Genomic DNA, 23,951 nt, shown 5'->3' with positions numbered 1-23,951 from the left:
ATTCTCCACACACACTCTCACTCATTCTCCACTCTCTCTAATTCTCCACACACACTCTCTCTACACTCTCTCTCATTCTAAGCCAACTAGGTGATCTGTTTAAAATCCTCTTTTTTTCTAAACCATGTCACAAACTCAACTGTCTGGGCTATATATAGTCACAAAAAGGCTCACACACGTGTACACACTCATGTGCTCAGACGCGCATACCTCCCTCCCTCCCTCCCTCACCCCCTGCACGCACGTGTGCACGTACGCGCGCACACACACACACACACACGCGCGCAAACACACACACACACACACACAGAGAAGACAGAAACAAGAGTCATTCTACAAACTTTAATTACAATTAAATCATAGCTTTTGGCATCAGTACAAAAGCACGGAACTTATAAAAAGCCTGAGAGTTTGCGGGGGCTAGAACTGTTCATAAATACAGCTTTAAAATGTTTGCTGCTAAAGAACTACATTTCCTTCATCAGTGCTGTCCTCTTGGCCTTCATTTCCCAGAGTCCCTTGCTGGTGCCGGTATAGGTGCAGCACCAAGTCTCGAATCTCTTCACGCTTCCCACGAACCTGTTGCCGTGGGAACCAGCGCTCCAGCCTTAGTGGCAGGTCAAAATGCACCACTGGGTCCTGGAGGACAAAAGTCAAAGTCATGAGTGTGCACAGGTCTGTTTTAGGTGTTTTGCTTGAAGTTTTAGGAAAAGTGTTGTATTTGTGTGTGAGAGTAGTTTTGTGCGTGTATATGAGTGTGACTGTGTAAGATTCGCTATAAAAGGCAACAATTTATTTGAATTACCTTACCTAATTTATTTGAATTGCTTTGCCTTACCTAATTTATTTGAATTACCTTACCTTACCTAATTTATCTCAATTTACCTTCTAGCTCCCTGAGATTTTTCCACACACTGCCATGAGTGCTCTTTGTCATTATGACATACATTTGATGTAATTTACACTGAAGTTAGAAAAACGACAACGATGATAATTAAACTTGATTACATTTTTTGGCTACACACTGTACTGACATGTAAGTTCAGTGCTGAACTGACTGAGAAAGTACCTGGAGAAAGCTCTCAGCGTACTGCAGGAGGTAAAGGCCACAGTCACTGCTGTTGTCCTGCAGGGGGACCTTACAGTGAGAGCCCACCATCTGATCAGGACTGAAGTCACGCTGTCCCCCTCTCTTCACCTCCCACTCCACCTGCAAATACCTACACACACACACACACACACACACACACACACACAAACATCATTACTCTAACCATCTACTCTCACCAGTCATGGACAGGAACAAACAGATGCACTCCTGAGATATCACAGATGTCTCCTTTAAAACTTCTTTAATCCATCTGCACGAGGTCAGTGTTCTTGTTTTGGATCAAATTTCTTGTGTGCTACATGTTGACTACACGCTGTCCCTACTCTGTCCTCATTGCACCCTTAAAATTGAAGAGTGGTTCTCAACGAATATAAATACAGGTCAAATAAACGTAGCACCAGTCACTGTCACTTACTCTCGTAAGAGTTTGAAGATGCGTTCATGGACGGAAAGCTTCAGGGAGTCCATGATGAGAATACATGGTCTGACAGCAAAACCAAGGAAGACAGTTAAAACATCAGGACAGGAACCGTTGCTATAACATCACTTTACGTAACTACATAACGCTATTAATGATCATATAAAACAAAGTATTCTCACGAATAAATTTCACTTTTTTCGGTCATGTCAGGCTTTGACAGTGTCTTTCACAGCTGCCGTAGACCACCCAGACCCACGCCCTACTCAAACTTTAGCACAAAACTGAATGTACCTTCTCAATACAGTCCGTCGCCTACACGTCTGCCCTGTGCAGTCCTATGGAGAGAGAGAGAAAGTGAGGGAGAGAGAGAGAGAGAGAGAGAAAAGAGAGAGAGAGAGAGAGAGAGAGAGAGAAAGAGAGGGAGGGAGAGGGAAAGAGAAAGAGAGAGAGAGAGAGAGAGAGAGAGAGAGAGCATTATATGAGGTAAGAGTGGAACACTGGTTATATGTGGTATATAATTCTTTTGAGGTAAATTTTGCAGAGCTCAGTTACCAGAGGATTTGGGGACCAGCTGGACCTTGTATTCCCTTTTAAAAAAATGAAGAAAATTGTGAATTATATTGAAATGTAAATTAGACTTATTGCATTTGTCTACAACATGAATCATTCTACTTAACTTAGCATGATGCAATTTACCTGTGCTTATATCATCCGTTGGGTTGGGCCTGCAGGCCTCCTGGGCTTCAGGTTCAGCCTGGGACTCACCTGGGCTCTCTCCCCCATTACTCTGCACTAACTCTGGGCTCTCCCACTCCACAAACTGAGGCTTCTCTAGCCCAGGAAAACAGATAACCACCAGGTACCAGTGAGCTCTACAACACATACACACAGATAATCCTTCAGGCACAAGCAGCTGGTTGGAAACAGCATACATACATAACTGCCATTATCATTTATTCAAGGTTAGTCTGGATTCAATATTACATCACTCACACATCCAGACAAACACACTTACATATAGACACACACAGTAAAGTCCCTGCACACTCAAAACACACACCCTGTAAAATAATCTACACACTTTGGAAAATTAGCCTCACATACCAATCCATACCCGTCATGCATCAAAAACACCCAAAAAGACACACCCAGAGGGTTTGACTCACTCTTGATTGACAGGCACGAACAGGAAGTCTTTGCTGAAAATGTCAACGTGGCGTGTCCACGTCCTCACACGTTGATGTCTCCTGTGCTGAGCGCTGAGAACACACATACGCAAACTAATAAATGAAAAAATGTGAGATTTAAACACACTTGCAACACATGCGCACATACCCAAACACACTTATATAAACACAGAGTTGCACAACACTCATTTACAAACACGCAGTTATTCACACACACATAAACAGCCAAATATACAATGTACTGTCCATAAGCACAGAGTATCATCGACAAACACATATACTCACAAATACATGAATATCTGCACACACCCTTACACACCATTACATTTAATGTCATAAACACACACACAAACACTCTTCTCTCTCTTACGGGGTACTTGAGCAGTCCTCGTTGGCGTTGTCTCTGCGTGTCAGCTGCTTGTAGAAGAAGCTGCTGAAGATGTGAGACCTTTCCACACACTCACGAGGAGCTTTACACACCAACAAGTACCTGAAACCCACACGCGGAGACACAGTCATACTCATGTAATTTTTTTACAGCTCCAGACTGCAGTGTATATACGACATTTCTTTCAAGGACCGCAGTGTGAGGTTAAATATTTGAATGTGGGTAATGGACATTGTTAAACATAAAGATCACATATCTCATGCCCTAATGAAGCTCATCCACAGTCTGTATGTCTTTGTCACAATGAGTCATTTTGTCACACAACATGATGCGTGACACCCAAACACGATGTGCGTAAGAATGTGTGGTAGTGCTGACAAAACCTGACAGAGGCATTCACTCACATTGTCACTGTTTCCAAGGTGCCCAGTGACTTTCCAACTGCAGTTTATAATGGAATTCTACATTATTATGCAGCAGTTACAGTGTGTAATACTAGTGATGTTGATATCTGAAAAATGAGGGTGTGGGTAGCATTAAAACACTGAGCCTCTGTGCCAAAATAACATGCTAACAACAGGTTTCTCACGCCTGTCAACGGGAGTGAATGAGGTAGAGATCTACCTGTTTCAAACATTCAAACTTATTTTAATGGCCATTGATAGGCTCATTGTTAGTATGTTCAAACTCAACTATCACAGCAAGTGAGATTCATTAAAAGCCCAGATATGTGCTCACACACACATGATCATCCATATACATGCAGGGCTAGGGTCCTGCATGCAACTGTGTACTGCTGAATGTGTTGTGTGCTGTTATTTGCATGTGCATTGTGGAAGTGTTTTCAGTGTTGATGCATGTGGTTATTTTACTTGAGGTAGAAGTCAATGATGACATCATTTAGGAACTCTCCACTGTCCAAACACTCCAGGTCCTCAGATGTCACAGTAATGGCCCCTTTAGACGGTGGGGGCGGGAACTGGATTAATCTACACAGAGAGAGAGAGAAAAAGGGCGCTTCCTCAATTTTACTCTTCTCTTGTGCTTGGTTTGTGTGTGTGTGTGTGTGTGTGTGTGAAGCTGTGTACTGAGGTAGATATACGGTGTGCAGATGTGTAATGCAAAGATGTAACTGAGCTGTTCAGATGGGAACAGACATCCCTAGCAGATTTAATTTCCCTGTGGGTTTCTTTCCTACTTTACTATTACCCAGTACGAGAGACATGAGTATGACAGCTAGAATCTGCAGACAACAGTGTGTGTGTGTGCGCGCGCGCGTGTGTGTGTGTGTGTGTGTGTGTACCTGCGTGCTGGGCCTCTGTGGCGGTAGCGTGTCCAGTCAGCTTCGGGTCTGGTCACCATGGAGACAGAGTAAGAGCCCCTCATTAAACTGTGACAAAGTGTGTAACACGGCTGAACCTCAGATTCCTGTCAATACACACACACACACACACACATAGATTTATTCAGACACACTCATGTTTATGATTACAAACACACAATTTTATTTACATACACTTATACAGAGACAAATACTAATTTCGCTTTAAGCAGTCAATCCATATCAATTACTGAAACCTGAACCCAGATACACACAGATACACTCACACACACACACACATATGTACACAGACAGTGGAGGTTCTAACCTTGGAAGTGTGTGTACTGGCTGTGGGGCACAGTAGTTGTAGGAGGTTTGTATCCCGGTTGTCGTGGAGCTGCTGTAGACTGTCGCTGTGTGTGAGGGGGGACAGGAGCTCCGTGGTGCCATGTTTCAGACCCACAATGTCCATAATGGAGCCCAACAGAGCACGCTGAACACCGCACAGAGACTCACTCACACACAGCAACACACACACACTGCCCTCCGCTGTACACACACCGTTATTACCACCAAAAGCCACGTAAAGCATCATGCCACACGCAGGGAGCATGATAAACCACATAAACATGCATACAGTTTCACACCCCACACACACACACAAACACACACACACACACACAGCAGACAGTCAGTATCAGACCACACCATACATACACACAAACAGAGAATCGTTCCATAAACACACAGAATCAATACCAAAGAACACACAGACAGTGAGAGAGGGGGGAGGAAATAAGTACTCCATCTGATACAATGAGCAAGATTAAGTTAATCAAACACAGTGAATTCAGTTAATCAAACTGAGATTGAATCAAACAAATCAGCTTAAACTGAACTGACTAAAATGTATTAAACTCAGATGTAATTAATTGAGTGTAATGATTCAGACCACAAAATTCAGACTTTACTGAGACAAAAAAAAAACTGCCATTCAAATAACAGGATGAAGATGAAGACCTGGCTGTGTTCCTGGCTGAATGACTGACAGGTCGTTGTGTAGACGACGAGCTTGAGTTTCAGACACCCAGAGTAGGAGCACAGAGGCAGGCAGGGTTTCGTCCTGGCTGACCAATCCCGTGCCTTGCGCCAGTGACCCTTCCCATGCACTGTACTTCCGTACACTGGACATCAACAAAGAAACAGTGAGCACGGCACCTGTGGAGTCTGAGAGACACATAACAGAATTACAAACACGCAAACACACCATGCAACACTAATTCAACGCGCACACACACTCGACCTGTTACAGCACCCACATATACAAGATTCAGCAAAATAAATAACATGACAGACAACACAATACAATGCAAAGTAACACAAAACACTTATACCAGATGCAACGACTATGATATACCACCAGCACAAACAAACATCATGTAATGAGTACAGGGTCTATACACAGTGCTCTAGCACATGTATTTAGTAAATGTCTAGTGCATTTACACCTTCACTCTCTCTCACCTGTAAATACACGTTTACCTGATCATACATAACTTGACCACATGCAGCAGTGTGTGTGTTTGTGCAGTGTTTACCTTTTAGTGGAACAGACACCTTATCAACTGTGATCTGCAGGACAAAAAACATCAACTATTAAGTTACACATATTCAAACACACACACACACACACACACACACACACACCACACGCACACCACACACACACACCACACACACACACACACACACACACACACACAACACACACACACACAACACACACACACACACACACAACACACACACACACACCAGTCTTCTTTAAGATGAGCTCAAGTACAGCTGACAGCTGTTACATGCACCAATCAAAACCACATTCCTCCGGTTCCTCTGTTGTTATCATTAAACCATTTCCATCTCTTACAATTTCCTATACATAGCTACTACTAAAAACATGTGTCAAATAAGTATCTGAAACACAATTTTTCCTTGTAAATATCTGTTCTATGTTTTGACATCTGTTGCTTCTTGGGATCCAATTTCCAGATTGTCCAGATTTGACGTCAAACAAAGACTGTTCCTGAACTTTCATTTTTACATTAATGTCTTTTTCCTGTTTTGTTGCTAGGATTGTCAGTTTTCCTTACCTCATTGAGGAAACCCTGAAACCCAATTTGTTTTTCATACAGTTAGTAGTTTTTCACTCTAATCCCCTCATCAGTGTGTTATGCCCTGAGCACCAAACACACAGCAGTGTTCAGCCCAAACTCCAGCTGAACATGACACCATTAAACAACAAAAACAAAAAAAAGCCTTCAGAAAATGTGTGACCTGGGAGATGATGGTAATTTAACATACAGGACTGGTCAAAATTATTAAAATACCTGTTCAAACAAAACTTACATTTTGTACTTTATTTACACAAATGCTGGTTATACAATTAAGTAGTAGGCCATAACAAACAATTTGAAACTCTCAGAATATTATGATGTAAATCTTTTAGCAAGATCTCATTCAATATTTTGTGTGACCCCCCCTTTGCAGCAATTACAGCTTGACATCTCTATGGCATTGTGTCAGTGTACTTTTGAGTTATTTAAATGCTTAATTGGTTCCAGTACCTCTGAAGCACATCCAACAGCAACTCCTTGGATTTTACTTTCGATCTGTCAAATTTTTCCTCCATGAAGTCCCATATTTGTTCCATGGGATTTAAGTCTGGGCTCTGGGGTCACCACTCCATCATTTTCAACGTTCCGGATCCCTTTTTCTTGCGCAAGTAGTTTCTACAGAGTTTGGATGAGTGTTTTGGATCATTGTCTTCTTGATTCGTGAATCCTGGTCCTAGAAGGCACGTTCCTGATGGAATTCCATGCCTTACTAGCAGGTTGTGGTACACCTTCTTGCATTACATTCCCGCCACCATGCTTTAGACTCATCAGTCCAGAGTACCTTATACCAGTCCTCCTTGGTCCAGTCTTCATGTTTTTTGGTGAACTTCAGAAGTTTCTTTTGATTTATACTGTTGTCGCCAAAAAACACAAAGACTAGACCAAGGAGAACTGGTATAAGGCACTCTGGCATGATGAGTCTAAATTTTAACTGTTCAGAACTAAACGGAAGGTGTTTATAAGGAGATAGGTTGGTGAAAGGCTTCTTGATGAATGTCTCTGTCCTACTGTTAAGCACGGTGGGGGCAATATGGTGGGCAGCAAGGGTCTAGAGGTTAGAGAACCGGGCTTGTGACTGGAGGGTTGCCGGCTCGATTCCCAGTACCAACATCCACGGCTGTGTGCCCTTCAGCAAGGCACTTAACCCTAATGCTCCCCGGGCGCAAGAAATGCTGCCACTGCTCCTGTGTCTGGTGTGTGTGTTCACTACTGGTGTGTCGGATGGGTTAAAGGCAGAGGACAAATTCACTGTTCACAGTGAGTGTGTGCGATCACAGACACTTATTTATTTATTTATTTTATATAACGGTTTGGGGTGCTATTTGTTGTGCTTTTGACCTGGTCAAAATCAACAGAACAATGGACGAGAAGGTGTACCACAACCTGCTAGTAAGGCATGGAATTCCATCAGGAATGTGCCTTCTAGGACCAGGATTCACGAATGATCCAAATGATCCAAATGATCCAAAACACTCATCCAAACTCTGTAGAAACTACTTGCGCAAGAAAAAGGGATCCGGAACGTTGAAAATGATGGAGTGGTGACCCCAGAGCCCAGACTTAAATCCCATGGAACAAATATGGGACTTCATGGAGGAAAAATTTGACAGATCGAAAGTAAAATCCAAGGAGTTGCTGTAGGATGTGCTTCAGAAGTACTGGAACCAATTAAGCATTTGAAAAAACTCAGAGGTACATTGACACAATGCCAGAGAAATGTCAAGCTGTAATTGCTGCAAAAGGGGGTCACACAAAATATTGAACGAGATCTTGCTAAACAATTTACATCACAGTAGTCTGAGAGTTTCAAATTGTTTGTTATGGCCTACTACTTACTTGTATAACCAGCATTTGTGTAATCTAAGTACCAAATAGTACTAAACGTAAGTTTTGTTAATTTTGATTTTAATTTTGTTAATTTTGTTTTTAATAATTTTGACCAGTTCTGTACGTATTCTTATAACAGGCTATAAGAGACTTTCAAATGTTCTTGGATCTTTCAAAAATCCAGGCTATTCTTACAGGTCAGATATTAAGAAAAAAACCTTCCAGTTTCACTGGAGTGGGGTTCCACTTGCAATGTTTTCATACATATTCAAGCCCGTCCAATACCCAATCATCAATACAAGCCGTCATTGTTCTACAGATGGGATCTTGCTGGATGGCACAGCTGAAGAGAGCTAAAAGCTGAGCTTACCTTAATGTTACCAGAGGACTTGGCTTTGACTCCACCCATAAAGAGGGTGGAGAAAGGTAAATCCATTATGGGGGAACCTTCCAGGGCTGGGTCAACGAGACTAGAAACCTGGGTCAGGGAACATACACAAACACAGTTCAACAAACACATCATGACATGCATCAGTGATCCTTTGTGCAGCTGTGAAGCCCTTTCAATAATTGCCAGTTGGTTTCTCAACTGCTGATGTGTAAATGTTCAAACACACAGATACACTCTGCCCCATGAGAATCACCCTCCTCCACCTTTCCAAGAGGGCATATACTCTCTCTCTCTCTCTCACACACACACACACACACAAAACACACTCTATCTGAGGTCATAGCCTCACATAACCAAATAATCACACCTTTATCTCCCGTGAGCGTATGTTTGTATGTGTGTGTGCGTATATGTGGTGAGCAAGAGGATATGCCCATCCAAGTCCCTCTAAGTAATAGAGTTGGAAACTTAACCTGAGAGAGCTCACAGAATGTTGTTTTGGTGGAAAAATAAAAATCATGGTTACCACCTCTGACTGACACATCATAGTCACATTTGACTTGTAGGAACAAAACTGTTAATGACTGCTGACTGGCTGGCTGCTTTTAGTTTTCAGTAACACATTTTTTAACCATTTTCAGGGGTATGCTTATAAAGAGTTCTTAAACACTGTTCTTAAAGAGACTGTGCACACAGTGTGTGTGTGAATGTTATATCACAATCTTTGATGTCTGAAATTCAGAACTGATTTCTGAGTGGCAAATTCTGTGGATAATTAAAAAAAAATGTAAAAAGCTTTATGAGTATTCATATATTACCTCAAATTCCAGTGCAGATCCACAGTTTATATATTTAGACAAAAATAACACGAGGAAATTTGTCAATCATGAATTGGTATTGTGAGAGTTAGGTATGAGTAGCGATATGTTTAGTGAATGAGTTTATGATTGTATTTTCAATGGATAATATATTTTGTGGATCTCTGCATTGTGTCTGTTCGTGATCACATTGCCTACCATGTACTGTATATCTCTGTGGTGTGCGCATGTATGACTATATGGGCCATTTGAGCGTGCATCTCTGTGTGTGTGACTGTATGGCCCACCTGTGTTTGTGTGTCTATATTTGTGACTGTATTGCCCACCTGTGTGTGTATCTCTGTGTGTGTGACTGTATTGCCCACCTGTGTGTGCATCTCTGCATTATGTGTTTGAGTCCCCAGTAGGCTCTTTGTCTGACAGACATATGTGTGTGTGTGCAGTTCTGCCGTTGCTGTGTCTCTGATGCCCTCTTGTGTCTGAGGGTCTGACCTGCTCTCTTCTTCCTCCTCTTCCTCTTCACTGGAGAGAACAACAACTGAGAGGGGAAGAGAAAGAAAGAGAGAGAGACAGAGAGAGAGAGAAAGACAGAAAGAAAGACAGGTGTTGGGCTATGGAAGACATAGTGCAGCACAAAATCTTAAAGGTGTTTCCAGATATCAGCACGATGATATCAGCTTCTTTTTTGGCCTACTCTCCTTCTATACCAATAACAAACTCCCACACACAAACATGCATGCACATGCATGCGTGCGCACGTGACGCACGCACCCACACACACACACACACACACACACACACACACACACACACACACACACACACACACACACACACACACACCCTTAGACGACTCACTGGGTTCTTTGGAGCTTGTTGTGGACAAACGTCTGCTGAGGCCCGTGTTATGTGCGTTGTCTGAGGAATGGTCTGGGTGAGTGGTGTCGTGTGAGGAGAAAGCTGTGATAGAGCCTGTATTAGGAACACACTCATCAGCACAGTCCTGCTGCCGAGCGCGTTTGGGTGGAGTCTTTCCATCAGCTTCACCCATTTCCATCTGTAACTCAGTCCCTCCACTGGATAGCCGTAAAACACTCCCTCTGGTCCTCCTGATCTCCTCCAACACCTCTCCATTCCTGCATACACCTCCTGTCCTCTCGTTTCTCTCACTCTCCTCATTCCCCAGCTCTGGAAGTTCTTCCTCGTTATCTCTCTCCTCCACACACTTTGTCATGTCTCTTTTTCTTGGTGTTTTTCTGACGTCTACCTGCAGAAAAATCAAGTTGTTTATCTAATCCTGAATTTTGCCATGGCTCAAGCAGAGGTTTTTTCCGACAGTGGTGTGAATTTTATCACAAAAAATAAACATTATGAGAGCCCTCCTCAATGAAGGACTGTTCAGTTCAGTCAAGTTTAAAATTTAAATTCTGTTATCACTGTCAGACGTAAACTATGACATATCAACTGTAAACGAGGAAAGAATCTTGACAATCTGTGACTATGGATATGCCAACTACACATTATGTCAATACCAGTGCCAAATGTGACTCATTTTCAAAGAAATATACAAGTAAACTGAACTGAACTACAACATGACTCTAGCATACATACACCTAATTAGGTAAGTAAACAAACTATAACCAAACACATATATCAAGCATTTAGTAGTTCCAACAGACCCAAATACATAAAAAGCCTTCTAAAAAACACAAGGAACGATCTTCAGTTGCTGTGGTAAACAAAATTAATTTTTAGGCAAACTCTGAAAAAGAAAATGTACCTTTTGAAAGTACAGCTCTCTTTGGCAACCTTACCTCATACACTAAGTCTGCGTCCTCCACATCAGCGAGAAGAACCAGTTCAGGTTGCTCAGGAGTTGCTTTCTCTCTTCCAGAGAAATCTGTCTGGGTCTGTCTAAGGGAGGTTGTTTCACACGTATGCTGGTCTTTCTCCTCAAGGAAAAGTGGACATGAATCCCTGGCGGTCTGGCACTCCATTTGTTTGGGTTGAAAAGAGCTGATAGCTTTAGGTAGACATGATTGATTTTGTGAGTCTGAGCATGAAACTGTGGGTTTGACTACGTTAGGCTGCTTTGTCTTATCTGTTCCTTTAGAAATACATGATTTTGTTTCTTCAGAAAATACACGATCAGTTTGGCTCTCTGAGACAAGAACCATTTGTTTGTTTTGTGTCCATTTGAGGTCTTTAGATGGAAAGTGGACCGGTTTGGTCTGAGCTGGACTATTCCTTCTCCTGTCTCTGTGCTCCTTTGAGTACTTCTGTTTGCAGTGCTTGTCTGGGGTGCTGTCCCTGTGGTTTGATTTGTTCTTCCCCTGCCAATCATCTTCACATCGTCTCAAGTAATTCCGCCCCTCCTCAGTCTGCAGAATATCAGTCAGAATCACCCGTGGCTGATGCCTATACACAAACACAGGCAAATAATTTTTTTTAATTAATCCAAATACTTATATTAAACAATTTACATCAAAATACACCAATGCCTCAACATTTGCCATCTATGACAAAAAACACACAGTGATATCAAACCAATACACATAAATTTAACCACAATGTATAATACACACATTACCAAAGGATCCATAAAGCCCCTCTTAACACAGTTAGAAACAGTAAAATGAGTTTCAGTGTCCGTGAACTGAGGCTAGCCCTAGTTTATTTACTACTCTGATAAACCAGTGAAGAAAAAATAAGCTACCTCACAGCCAATCATCAATCATGTGTGAGTGTGAGCGTGAGTGTGTGTGTGTTCAAGGGAAGGGGCGAGGAGGAAGGGGAAAGCAGATGGGGTATGAGCGATAAGGAGAGAGCAGCGTGGTTAAGAGGGAGTGTGTGTGCGTCTGTGAGAGACACCACAGTAGTCTATGCGAGAGTTACTTTGCGTGTCTGAGCGCAATATGATTGGTGTGCATGCTACCAGTAAGGATGAATGAGTGTCGTACAGAGATAAGCAATGTAGCTTCTCCACAGTAATAAATTACTTATTCAGAATGATGTATGAAAATAAACTTGAGCAGCAGCACTAGTAGTTGTAGTAGCACTATGGGTAGAGACAGTAATAGTAATAGAAGTAGTAGTGTAATAGTAGTTGAATTGACAGAAGTTTATTAGTATAAGCAGACAGAGAGATAGAGAGATAGAGAGATATTTCATTGATCCCGAAGGAAATTTAGGTATCCCGTAGCTCCACACAATACAATTAAACACACAGTCAGGTTGAGCAATACACACAACAGAATAAAAATAAAAATACAACACAGTAAAATAAAATAAGATGAAGTTAACATGTATAAATAGCCTGTCCATACATAAACAAGGGATACTAAGGCTTGAGCTACAGGGTTCTGTATATATGGCGAGTGTTGATGCGGTAGATAAATAAATAAATAATGTAACAGTGCAAAAGAGTACAAGAGAATGTGCAATGGAAGTAAATAAAATGCCTTAGAGAACAGGGCTGGTATAGCCAGTGGAACAAAGCAAAAAACACAAAAAGCAAAAACAGAGAGAGCAAACAGAGCATCTGGCCTAGTACCCGAACTGTCTCCAGCAGCTGGAGCTTTTTCTTTCTTCTAATCTCTTTTATTCCCATCTCTTTCTTTATCTCTTCTTTAGTCTTCACTCCTTCTTTCAGCAGCTTTCTTACCTTCTCTTCAAACTCTTTCAAAGCAGACCCAACTCTTTGACACCACCCATTTATCTTTATCCACTGTTTTATGACAGGTTCTAAATTTTTTCTTGTCCTCATCAATTTCCTCTATCAGCAAGCTCTGTGGAGAGTGTGGAGAGAGTAGACATTTTAGCCTGCTCTAGTTCCTTCCATCCTCTCTTGAGCCTCCTTTCCTTCAGGGCTAGCTGCAGGGTGCAATGACAGAGGGGGCATTTGAGGTTTGCAAGGGGGCCAACGTTTTCTAAAGTTAGATTGGTCTGAGTTACCGTGATGCAGGCTTGTATGGACATAATAAAAAACAATGCAGCCAGAGATTGGAATTTCACTCACCCTAATGCCTTGTCCACTGACTCCCCCTACTTCCACAGGCTCCTCGCCTATCCTCACTCTCTGTCACTCTCTTACTTCTCCTGTACTGTCCTCAGCTCTCCCTGCTACTACCATTTAACTCTCTCTCACACACACACACACACACACACACACACACACACACACACACACATAGAGGGAGGGAGCATGAAGGCCTACAAAAATATAAGTAGAATAATCATGCACCCTATAGTTCTATTATCTTACATGTGAAACACACCAAGAATATGAAAGGGTTGGAGTTTGTCAAAAATTTACATCATCCTACCATTTAAGAAAAGCTGTAATCGCCTTGACTTTAAGTTGAACCTCTGAAATAACTTCGAATCTTGAAGTAAGATCCCACTCACATGCTAGCTGGTTCAACTGGGCTTTCCTCAGGCAGACATGTACAACCGAGTTCTCTCTAGCTGTCCAGCGTTCACTAACGTTGACACCTCGGTTCCTGTTGCACCATGTTTGGTTTTTTTCCTTCCAAAGAGTCATGCATTTTATATGCTCTTTGCCCTTCATCGCATACCACCAATTATTGTAGCCTGATAGCACAAAAGCTTTATCCGACCCAGAGCTAAATTTCAGCAGGGGAAGCAGATGGCTGCATTCAAAGACACTGAGTATTCTAACCGTTCCCTTCCTGACTACCACTGTTTATGAAATGATCGGTTCTTGCCACCAAAATTCGGCGGTGGATATTCGGTGAGGAGACTCTGTTCCAAGGTCATCCATGGGGACGTGCTGAGAGCTGGAGGAGGCGCTGCTAGCTGGGGCAACAGTGGCTGATGTTTACACTTCTTATGGCTCAACAGAGCGGTTTTTATTTGAGGAGTGCTGTCCGAAAAAGCAGCAACAGAGGTGTTTTGGCTCATTAAGCCATATTCTAACATCCACTGTAAGATTAGCTCGATAACTACGCTTTTCTCACTGGGCATCGGCACTGAGCATGCACTCAACAATAAGTTCAACAACACATCAATCCACTCCCTGAATAGTTATTTTACCCCTCGCCCTCCCCCGAAGAGACAACAAGACAAGTTTTTTCCACACACTAACCAAGCATTCACACAAGCAGGTAGTAGTCTGGCCACAATCATACACAGGTACAAAAGCAATGTTTTCATTATGATTTGGTTAGAGTTAAAACTGACGGAGCAAAAATCTTATCTTGACTTATACCAGCACAGTTAGGAGGACAAACGCGCCCCACTAGGACTGAACTGAATTTGAAAGGACAACAGAACTTGAGCCTTTAGGCAAGGCCACACTGACCCTATAAAGCCTTGTTGGTTTTCCTAAGGGTTGGACCATGTTGCTGCCGCCCAGGTCTCAGAGAGTGGTATTCCTCTAAGAGCAGACCATGATACAGAAAGGCTCCTGGTGTTGTGGCAAACAACACAATTTGGGAGAGAAGTACCTGTTGCTTTATATGCAAGAGATATGAATTCTGAAACCCAATGTGAAGGGCGCTGCTTAGACGCTGGTGCACCAATGGTGTGTCTCCCACGAAAAGCTGATCAAAATGCCATACAGATTTTGTCATGGCTACATAATGTAGAGTGTTGCTCATCAGTGTCATCTGCATAAGATGAAAGATCAACTGACAAAGAATGGGGACAGGACTTTCAGTAAAAAAGATGGATTTGGCCACAGTGACACCAGAGAAGTTTGACTTCCATCTCAAGCAGTTTGGGCTGATAGAAAGTGCATGTAACTCACTAAGTCACTTTGCAGAGACCACAGCCAATAAGAAAGCAGTTTTCAAAGAGACCAATTTCAAGTCTGCCTGAGCCAAGGGCTAAAAGTGTCCAGCACTCAGTGGAAGTCCCACTGGGGGCTGCAAGGGGCTCTGTATGGGTGAAGGCACTGTGCATTTCTAAGAAAACTACAGAGCAGACTGTGTGAACCGATAGTTGAACACTCCACTTTATCATGCCTGGCAGAAATAGCAGCCACATAAGGTGCGTTCGGACCAGAGGAACTTTTTCATAGTTTTTAGAACTGTTGGAGGAAATACCCCGCTCTTTGTGTGTCCACACAGCAGGAAATGAAGATGATTGTAGTTCTTAGAACACCTTTTAAGAGACTTTTTTAGCCCCTACTTCAGGACAAGTACACTCTCAGCACAAGTGGAACCACAAGTGACATAAGTGTACGGTGATTGCAATCCCATTTTTAAAAATCTGTGTAAAATGTTAGCCGTGTAAACAACATCTCTTGCATTAAAAAGTGGGAAGAAAAACGATATGGACTGACAGCGAAGTCCAGGTTTCATTCAGCCTATATGTGACAGAGGAGATACAACGCGATTTTGACATGTCTAAGCGAAATATAAAAATCTTCGCTAGCATTTCCTCTCAACTTGCTACATTACACATCCATCACACAGTGAAGCAATGTAGAGAGAAAATCAAGAAGCTGAAACAGGACAACAAGAAAATAAAAGACCACGACAACTAAAGCATCGCTACACCAACCATCAGCCAGTTTACGTCACTTCAGGGTTCCCACTGGCGGTGGGAAATACAAACAGAAAAAAAGCCCTTGAAGGTGTGTATTTCTCAGGGGAGCTCCCCAGTGGGTAGGTTCAATCACCTATACACTTTCACAGTAGAGGGGGATTTACTTTCAGCTGCTGAAGAGACCTCAGTATTAAAGGCACCAAACAGTGTGTTGGTGAAGTGCCTGAAGCATCACACCAGTTAGCAAAGACTTTCCATCAGTTTGCGTACAGCAATCTCGTTGAAGGAGTCCTTGAATTTCCAACTGTATTTTTAACTGCAGAGTTGCAGACTAATATAAGTTTGCAGGACCCAGAGGCCACACCCATAGCTGGAGGCATTCTGGGCAAGGGTGCCACACCTTGCCCTCCATCTGATAGGGTAGATTTGCTCTCGGAGGTAACTGCCATGGAGTTCCCTGCAACAGTGAATAAAGTAGTGCAAATCATGGCCTCGCTGGCCATCATGGAGCTACTAATGTCGCTTTTCCACTGCATGGTACTGGCTCGACTCTACTTGCCTTTTTTGGGTTTCCATTAGGCAAATCTAGTACCCGTTACTATTTTTCATACCTACTCCATCATGGTTACAAGCAAGCTGAGTAGGTACCAGAACGTGACGTGAAAACACTGCAGACTACTGACTGGTCAGAGAGAATTGTCACCTGCCATTTTTAAAAATGCCAAGCTACTATAGCGACCACAAATTTTCTATCCACTGATCGATTCTCGATTCAGTAAACTATTACAATGGCAGTCTACAAAACCATGCCGTGGTCAATTGAAGAGGTACAGATGTTCCTTAGATTGGCGGCCGACAAAAAAATCCAGTGAGAGCTGCATGGGGCAACACAGAACGAGAAGACATATGCTGACATGTCTGAACACGTCACGACAGTTTCTTGCTGCGTCACCAGGGGGTAGTAACTGCAATGGAAAACAAACCAGGTACCAGGTACCAAAAAGCAAGTAGAGTTGAGTCAAGCCGGTATCATGCAGTGGAAAAGCGGCATAAGACAACTTGATGATTGCACTGGCAGACTTGAAGTAGCACTTCTAACAGAGGGGGAATTGGAGGAAAGGCATACAGTAGGCAGTTCAGCCAATCATGTGCTAGAGCATCCAAGCTCATTGCTCTGTCCTCGGCTGTGCGATGGAATCACATGCAACAGTAGGTGGACTCCTTACTAGAAAACAGGTCTATAAATGCCTTGCATAATAGATCTGTTGCACAACCTGCGGGTAAACCACTACTCCCCCGGGTTAGGACGTTGCCTGGGTAATGAGTCTGCTACTGAGTTAAGCACCCCTGGCAGTTGAACTGCCTTGAGTGAAGCTAGCCTGGGGAACACTCATTTCAACAGGCAATGTGTCGAGCGTAAACCAGGCAGGGAACGTGTTCCCCCAATGACTGATGTTGTACGCTGTAGTCATACTGTCTGAGCGGACGAGCACATGCCGGCCCCAAAGCACGGCAAGAAATGTCCGAGAGCTAAACACACTGCTCCCAGCTCTAAAAGATTTACGTGCTCTTTCATCTGCTGTCGGCTCCATGAGCCTCGGATTGCTCTGAGTTGCCATACTGCACCCAAGCCTGTGAGAGAGGCATCTGTGGTAACCACCCTTCTGCGCATGGGCGTTCAGCCCAGCAGAACACCAGATGTCAGAAATGTCCACTGTCGCCAAACACGAAGTGCAGACATGCACTCTTGGTTGATGGGTACCAGTGTATTCTTGTCTTGAACTAGGTCGAGGTCAAGTTGAGCTAACCACACCTGCAGAGGCCACAGCTCTAACAGGTCCAATGGTACAATCTGGGCCACTGCTGTAAGCATGCCCTGAGGGCGTAACAGCAGCTTGAAATGTAGTTGGCACCCCCTGACAAATTTGTGCAACTAAAGTCATGATGTCCATCACGTGCCATGGTGATAAGGTGGCTGTCATGTTTTGTGAGTTCAACACCATGCCTATGAATTGAATTGTCTGGTTTGGAACAAGTGAGCTCTTTTCCAGTCTCGTGACATGCTGCTATAGGGCAGCTATGTCTGCGAGCCTGTGTTCCTGTGTTAGGGAGCAGACAAGCCAATCGTCCAGGTAGGGGAGGATTTTCATGCCCGCCTCCATCAGAGAGGGGACAGTGCTGCCTGCATGCATCTCAAAAACACTTCTGGAGCCAGAAACAGGCCGAACAGTAGGACTCTGAACTGGTAAAGACAGCCCTGGAAGCCAAAACGGAGAAAGCAACGATGGGCCTGGGTGATGGGGACATGGAATTACGCATCTTTTAAGTTGAGACTTGTGAACCACTCTTTTGGGGAGATTACTCTCAGGACATCAGTGGTGTGTAACATTTTAAACAGCAGTCTTTTCAAGTAATAATTTAGTCAATCGTAGGCCTGAGGCAGGCCCCTGGGGGAGGCTGATGTTTCAACTGTCGCCCATAACCGTTTGACATTGTCATATGAACCCATGGGTCTCAGGTTATTTCGGCCCATGCAGCCAGTTGGGATACTGAATACAGTCCAACCATCGTCCCCTGGCCCTCAGCAGAGGGCACAGGTGGGTTTTGCGTTAGTGTTAGTGGAGGGGGCGCATTTGGGGTGGCTGGGAAGGAAAAGGGGCTTAGTCCCTGGGAGTGTGTCTGTGTGGCCTGTGCACAGGGGGTGTAGCACTTTATGGCAAAGGACGCTCTCGCCATGGTGTAGGATATTGCGGTGTTTGGAAATGCACTGTCTGTGACATGTGTCCCTGCTGCCTTCATGACTCAGACACAAGAGCCCAATGTTTCTAACGCATCTAACGCACCAAATCGCTGGGTACAAAGGGAAGCTCCCACGGTGTAGCTCTGCGTGCATCTGGCAATAGGGTTTGGAAGAGCCAGACCTGGCAGCGAGCACACACCAGAGCCGCCACGAGACGACCCAGGTCCTGGGTAATGAAGCCCAGTCCATGGAGTGCTGCCTCAACTGCCTCCCTCACAGCTGGATCTGCACCTACCTGTTGTAGGGATGACTCTACTGCTAACAGGAAGTTAGAGATAGTACTGTCAATTCGACCAATACGTGCTGCATGGTTACAGACTCTGACAATGTCATCATCTGCGCACCTGCATGCCTAGCTTGGGCAACGTATCTGGGGGGGGCGCACTGATTCATCTGGGGAAACAACCCGGGAAGCAACACAGGTATTCACTGAGGGCATCTGATCCAGCCCAAACTGAGTAGCATCAGCTATACTTCCCATGGTGCATGCCATCGAAGTGGGGTGGGAGCGGGCGGCCTTGAAAGCAGATTCAGCCAGAAACTCCTAAACGATTGCATTAGAGGTGCAACAGTACGCAAGAGTCACGATTTGGTACATACCTTGCCTTTAAAGTCACGGTTTGGTACGTTTTCGGTACAGTGAAAAAAAGACATGCAAAACATAATTTCCTTTCATTTATTATGAATTTAATTGTAAACTTATGAACTTGTAAAAACTTGTAAACAGTGTCAAACTGGCCATAATTTCCAGTTTGCACTCGATCTGTTTTTTCCTTGTACCAGTGATATTCACATTTGGGTGATGCCGTTTCAAATGAGTAATCATGCTCGACGTACTGCCAGCAACATACCTGATCTCAGCTGACCAATGCCGGCACGCTGCCTTCGACTTATCCACTTGTCTTTGTCCATTGCTACTGTAGCTCACTGGAAAACTGAAATGTTCCCAAACAGGAGACCTGAAGGATACAGGAGGGTCCTCAAGCTCTGGCTTTGCGGTCCCCCTTTTTTTTTTTGTGGCTGCATCACTGAACAAGTGCTAATTCAGTTGCTAAGTTACGGTTCCATTATGGAATCAGAGACAACACTGAGTTTTTAATTTTAGTTCCGCACACAGAAAGGTAGAAGAGAGGGCACACTGTATCTTGTCAAGTATCACTTTATTTGCTAACGTTTCGGTCGACTGACAATCAGATCACAAAAAAGTTATGCATGTAACGTGCGGGGTTAAAGCTAGACTATATTCACTCAGATCACAACGCGTACCGAACCAAACGTCCTGCAACGAACAGTACGGTACAAATACATGTACCGTTACAACCCTAATTTTACGAAATGTACAGCTTGCCAAAACTTTAAATGGAACAATAAATTCGGAATTTACATGTGTTATAGTGTTTATTTTGAAATGGAAAATGAGTTTTGTTACATTAGTAACATAATGAGAGCTCAACAAGCTGCACCTGCAGTGGTGGGGTTGGGGTTGGAGTTTGGGTTGAGGGGGTGGGGGGGTGTCGTGGTTCTGTCTTCCAGAACGTGGACGTTTGTATCGCGGTTTCGGTCGCAATTTCAGAACCGTTCCACCCTTTTATATATATACATACACGCACACACACGCGTGTGTGTAAAGAGGTAAAGAGTAGTACCTGTTGAGCTGATCGTAGGTGGATAGACGGATTCCATTACTGTGCTGATGGTGCTTAACAGTTTCTGTGTTTGAGGCCAACTGAGTCCAGTGAATCTAAGAGACATACACAAACAAACAAACAAACAGTGAGTTTTGATCAGTAAAAGTTCATTCATTGCAGCAATGGGAGTACCGGTACAAAGTAGAGTATTTTAGCCATTAAACACAAGTTTTCTCTCACTCCCACTCTCACCTTTGCGCATCTCTTTCTCTGACGGCTAGGTGATTCACGCTCCACAGAGTGAATACTCTTGGGGATTTTGAAAGGACTACCAGTCTGACAATAAGAAACATATACACACACATTTGTAAATCAGTCACATAACTACATGGTCATGCTGTGCTGTTTATATTGCTTTGTTGCTGGATGAATGGATTGAAGGATTGATGAACTTATAGTAATGTGTACCCGTCTATTATCAAGCAGTTCGGTCGAGGGGGAGATGGTTAGAGCTCTTTTCCGGTCTATAGCCATCCCTCCATGACACTCTGGCAGCACAGATATCCCACCATTCCCCTGCTCCATCACTGCCTACTGACAGAGACAGATGTAAGGACGACTCATGCAGTATTACTGTGCTAGTTCACGGTTCTAAGTCGCCAAAGACAGCATAGTCTAAGAAGCGCAAAAGATTCCGTTTTTCCCGTTTTTAACTCTTTGTTTTAACTCCTTTTAATTTTGTCGTTGAAGAAGAAAGTCCCACCGCTTTGACTTGTGGCGGCTGCATTGTTTCAGAACGCTGCAATACAAATGCAGTTCTAACCAAATCAGAGCAACAAAGTCAGTAAAGCTCACAAAAAAATCCACAACGGACATAACTTTATCAGCACAGTTTGGTGCATATTGAGTTCTCTTGGCTGCCGGTACATACACCATGGACACAATGTGAATTAGCGCTACAGGCTGCAAAGCTATGATTTTATGATGAGAACTTGAGCAAAATAACAATTTGTAGCAGCGTCGCATGATCAGTTTCACGCCAAAACAAACAGTTCCGTTCATGTACATGACTGCTCACAAATAATTGTTTAGACCCGTTACCATTCCCTTAGTTTAATACTCACACTTAACACCAAGGCACTATCGGAAATCCGTGAACATGACAGATGCAGGTGGTTAATAAAATGGATGAAACAAAAGAACAGAATTAAAATAAATAAAATCCAGAGCTGTCAGAATTCGTTGGGAATGCACATGAATGTTTGTATAAATTTCCTTACTGTCAACTTCCTCTGTAAAACGGAAATGACTCTCTTCCACGCGCACCCGTTGTAGACGTCTTAATTATAAAATCAATGGCGCCGCCGAGAGGAACGTTTTAGTAAGTACATTTACTTACACAAACTCTCTCCCATACACTCGTACCCTGTTCCTGACTGTTGCTGTAAAATTGTTTTTAGGGCGTCTTAGCTGCGTGTAAAACCGCTGATCTCATAACAACGGTTTTAATGAAATTTTCAGTGACTGAATGAGAGCACTGCGATGGACTAGCGACCTATCCAGGGTGTTTCCCTGTCTTTAGCCCAATGAATGCTGGGATAGGCTCCAGCACCCACCCCGACCCTAATAAAGATAAGCGGCTTATATAATCAGCGAGTGAGTGAGTGAATAAAAGTACGTGGCCATGTTCAGTCACACAATATAAGAAATCGAATATACCTGCAGAGTCTCGCTCTCTCTTACACACAGACACACACACACTAAGAAAAGTGTTTCAAAAGCAAAAGTTGTTACAACAGTTCACATTTTATTGGAAACATTCTGTGAACATTTGTCAGTTATTTTGTGCAAGTGTTTAAAGATACAACTTGAATCTGGCAGTAGTCAGAGTGTGTTTGGAATGTGTGCATATGAGTCTTTGTGCATGCATGTATAACAGTTTGGTAGAAGAGGACATTTCAGCTGCAATTACATCAAGTCTGAACAGCCCCTGATACAGAGGTTGATGAACAAACTATCACAAACTGCACCTGACAGAGGGGGAGTAGAAAGAGAGAATGGAAGCACCTAATATGTCACAGTCACACTGAGCAGACCTCGGTTAAAAATTCACAGTCATCATCACATCATCACTTTTTTGTTCTTTCTCTTCATCCTCAGGTAGTCAGGGATGTCTTACTACCCGTGACCAAGGTCCTGCAGCAGTGTGATCTTTAACCTCAGGATCCACACTTCTGAACCATCTGTGTGGATGGAGCTGACCCAGTTGCATCATCAGGATCAAGGTTCAACCTTGATTCTGGCTCTGATCCAGAGTGCTCCTTCTTAGTGTCTGACACAAACACATACATATACACAGAAGTGATATTTACTCCTACATACATGAAGCACACAATATACATATGCACGCACAACTTGAGAGGGCTGTGTAAGAATATGGTACATACAATAAATATCTAAAATATCATTCATTCTCTGCACGGATAAACAACGACGAAAAAGTTTTTCAGGGTTTGTGTCTGTTGGGGCACACACGCACGCTATTTAACTGATGGAACATATCTTACCTTGAGCCAGACTACATGGTGTGAAGACAGGCTGCTCGGATGCTTCTCCTTCTTTAATGGAAGCAGCTATCTTCTTCACCACATAGATACTGGCTATGTGTGAGCGTGTGGGTGTGAGGGAGGGAGAGAGAGAGAGAATGGTTTTCTTCATGTTGGTCGAAGAAAGAGAAAGAATGGTTGCGGACACTTCACCACACATATTTTATTTAATTCCGTCATGACAGCATCGCAAAGTAGACCCTTGATTCTCCCTCAGGGATGCGCTTACTTTCTACGAACGGAACTGACGATTATTAAATCAGTCGTACAACTATGAAATACGCATTTAGGTAAACCAGAGCGGACTTCTACAATATTTTACAAAACAGTAAGAGCCGTGCATTAACTCCGACACACACTCACCCTGCTTGCGTCTTTCTGTCTGTATGGAACGACGGAAATACCGTTTGGTTAAAATGACCAAATCAAAGCTAAAACATTTTTCCCTTTAGCGAGAGAAAAGAATCTTACCTTTTATCATAAGTCACACCATTTCGTAATGGATCCCCTACTGTGATGCCTCGCACCACAGCAAACTGACCGTTATACTGTCTAACAATAGCAGAAGGCAGTTCTTGAGATATATACACGTATGTTATTTCTGACCGTCTCAGGCTGTTCTGTCCCGTATTACCGTAACATTTATGAAACAGAGCAGCGCCTGTTACGTATCCAACGGATTATGCACCGCACACTGACATAACGCTGTTCTCCACACTACGCGCACTGCACAGTGGCTGGCTGAATTTAAGCTGGGGTATTTCAG

General features: G+C 43.3%; 1 protein-coding gene across 3 annotated transcripts; it reads right to left on the bottom strand.

The window, feature by feature from the left end:
* Nucleotides 1-434: 434 nt before the first annotated feature.
* Nucleotides 435-21,815, bottom strand: LOC115822532 (sentrin-specific protease 7). 3 transcript variants are annotated; one of them, XM_030786424.1, is made up of 21 exons: nucleotides 21,704-21,815; nucleotides 21,048-21,173; nucleotides 20,832-20,915; nucleotides 20,598-20,692; nucleotides 11,453-12,056; nucleotides 10,497-10,905; nucleotides 10,004-10,176; nucleotides 8,800-8,907; nucleotides 6,027-6,060; nucleotides 5,449-5,655; nucleotides 4,757-4,977; nucleotides 4,411-4,535; nucleotides 3,980-4,096; nucleotides 3,090-3,209; nucleotides 2,699-2,791; nucleotides 2,229-2,404; nucleotides 2,085-2,119; nucleotides 1,824-1,867; nucleotides 1,527-1,595; nucleotides 1,070-1,220; nucleotides 435-639 (listed from the first exon to the last, which is right to left on the bottom strand). In XM_030786424.1, exons 2-21 carry the CDS (start codon nucleotides 21,162-21,164, stop codon nucleotides 460-462), a joined length of 3,162 nt encoding a protein of 1,053 aa, XP_030642284.1. In that variant the 5' UTR covers nucleotides 21,165-21,173; nucleotides 21,704-21,815; the 3' UTR covers nucleotides 435-459. The 3 variants fall into 3 exon arrangements, with proteins under 3 accessions (XP_030642284.1, XP_030642283.1, XP_030642285.1); XM_030786423.1 differs by having other exon boundaries at nucleotides 21,048-21,170; XM_030786425.1 differs by lacking the exons at nucleotides 20,598-20,692; nucleotides 20,832-20,915; nucleotides 21,048-21,173; nucleotides 21,704-21,815 and adding an exon at nucleotides 12,229-12,278.
* Nucleotides 21,816-23,951: the final 2,136 nt, after the last annotated feature.

The sequence above is a fragment of the Chanos chanos genome, chromosome 10 (genome assembly GCF_902362185.1).
Source record: "Chanos chanos chromosome 10, fChaCha1.1, whole genome shotgun sequence".
In the NCBI taxonomy this organism is placed as follows: Eukaryota; Metazoa; Chordata; class Actinopteri; order Gonorynchiformes; family Chanidae; genus Chanos; species Chanos chanos.
Note: the sequence above shows the minus strand (reverse complement) of the source record. Positions and strands in the feature narration are given on the sequence as shown.

Coding starts and splice junctions, on each gene's coding strand:
- LOC115822532 (XM_030786424.1), bottom strand. CDS start 21,164: ATGGAGCAGGGGAATGGTGGGATATCTGTGCTGCCAGAGTGTCATGGA. Junction 2,120..2,228: donor AACGGATGATATAAGCACAG/GTAAATTGCATC, acceptor TTTTTTTAAAAG/GGAATACAAGGTCCAGCTGG. Junction 1,596..1,823: donor CGACGGACTGTATTGAGAAG/GTACATTCAGTT, acceptor TTTTGCTGTCAG/ACCATGTATTCTCATCATGG.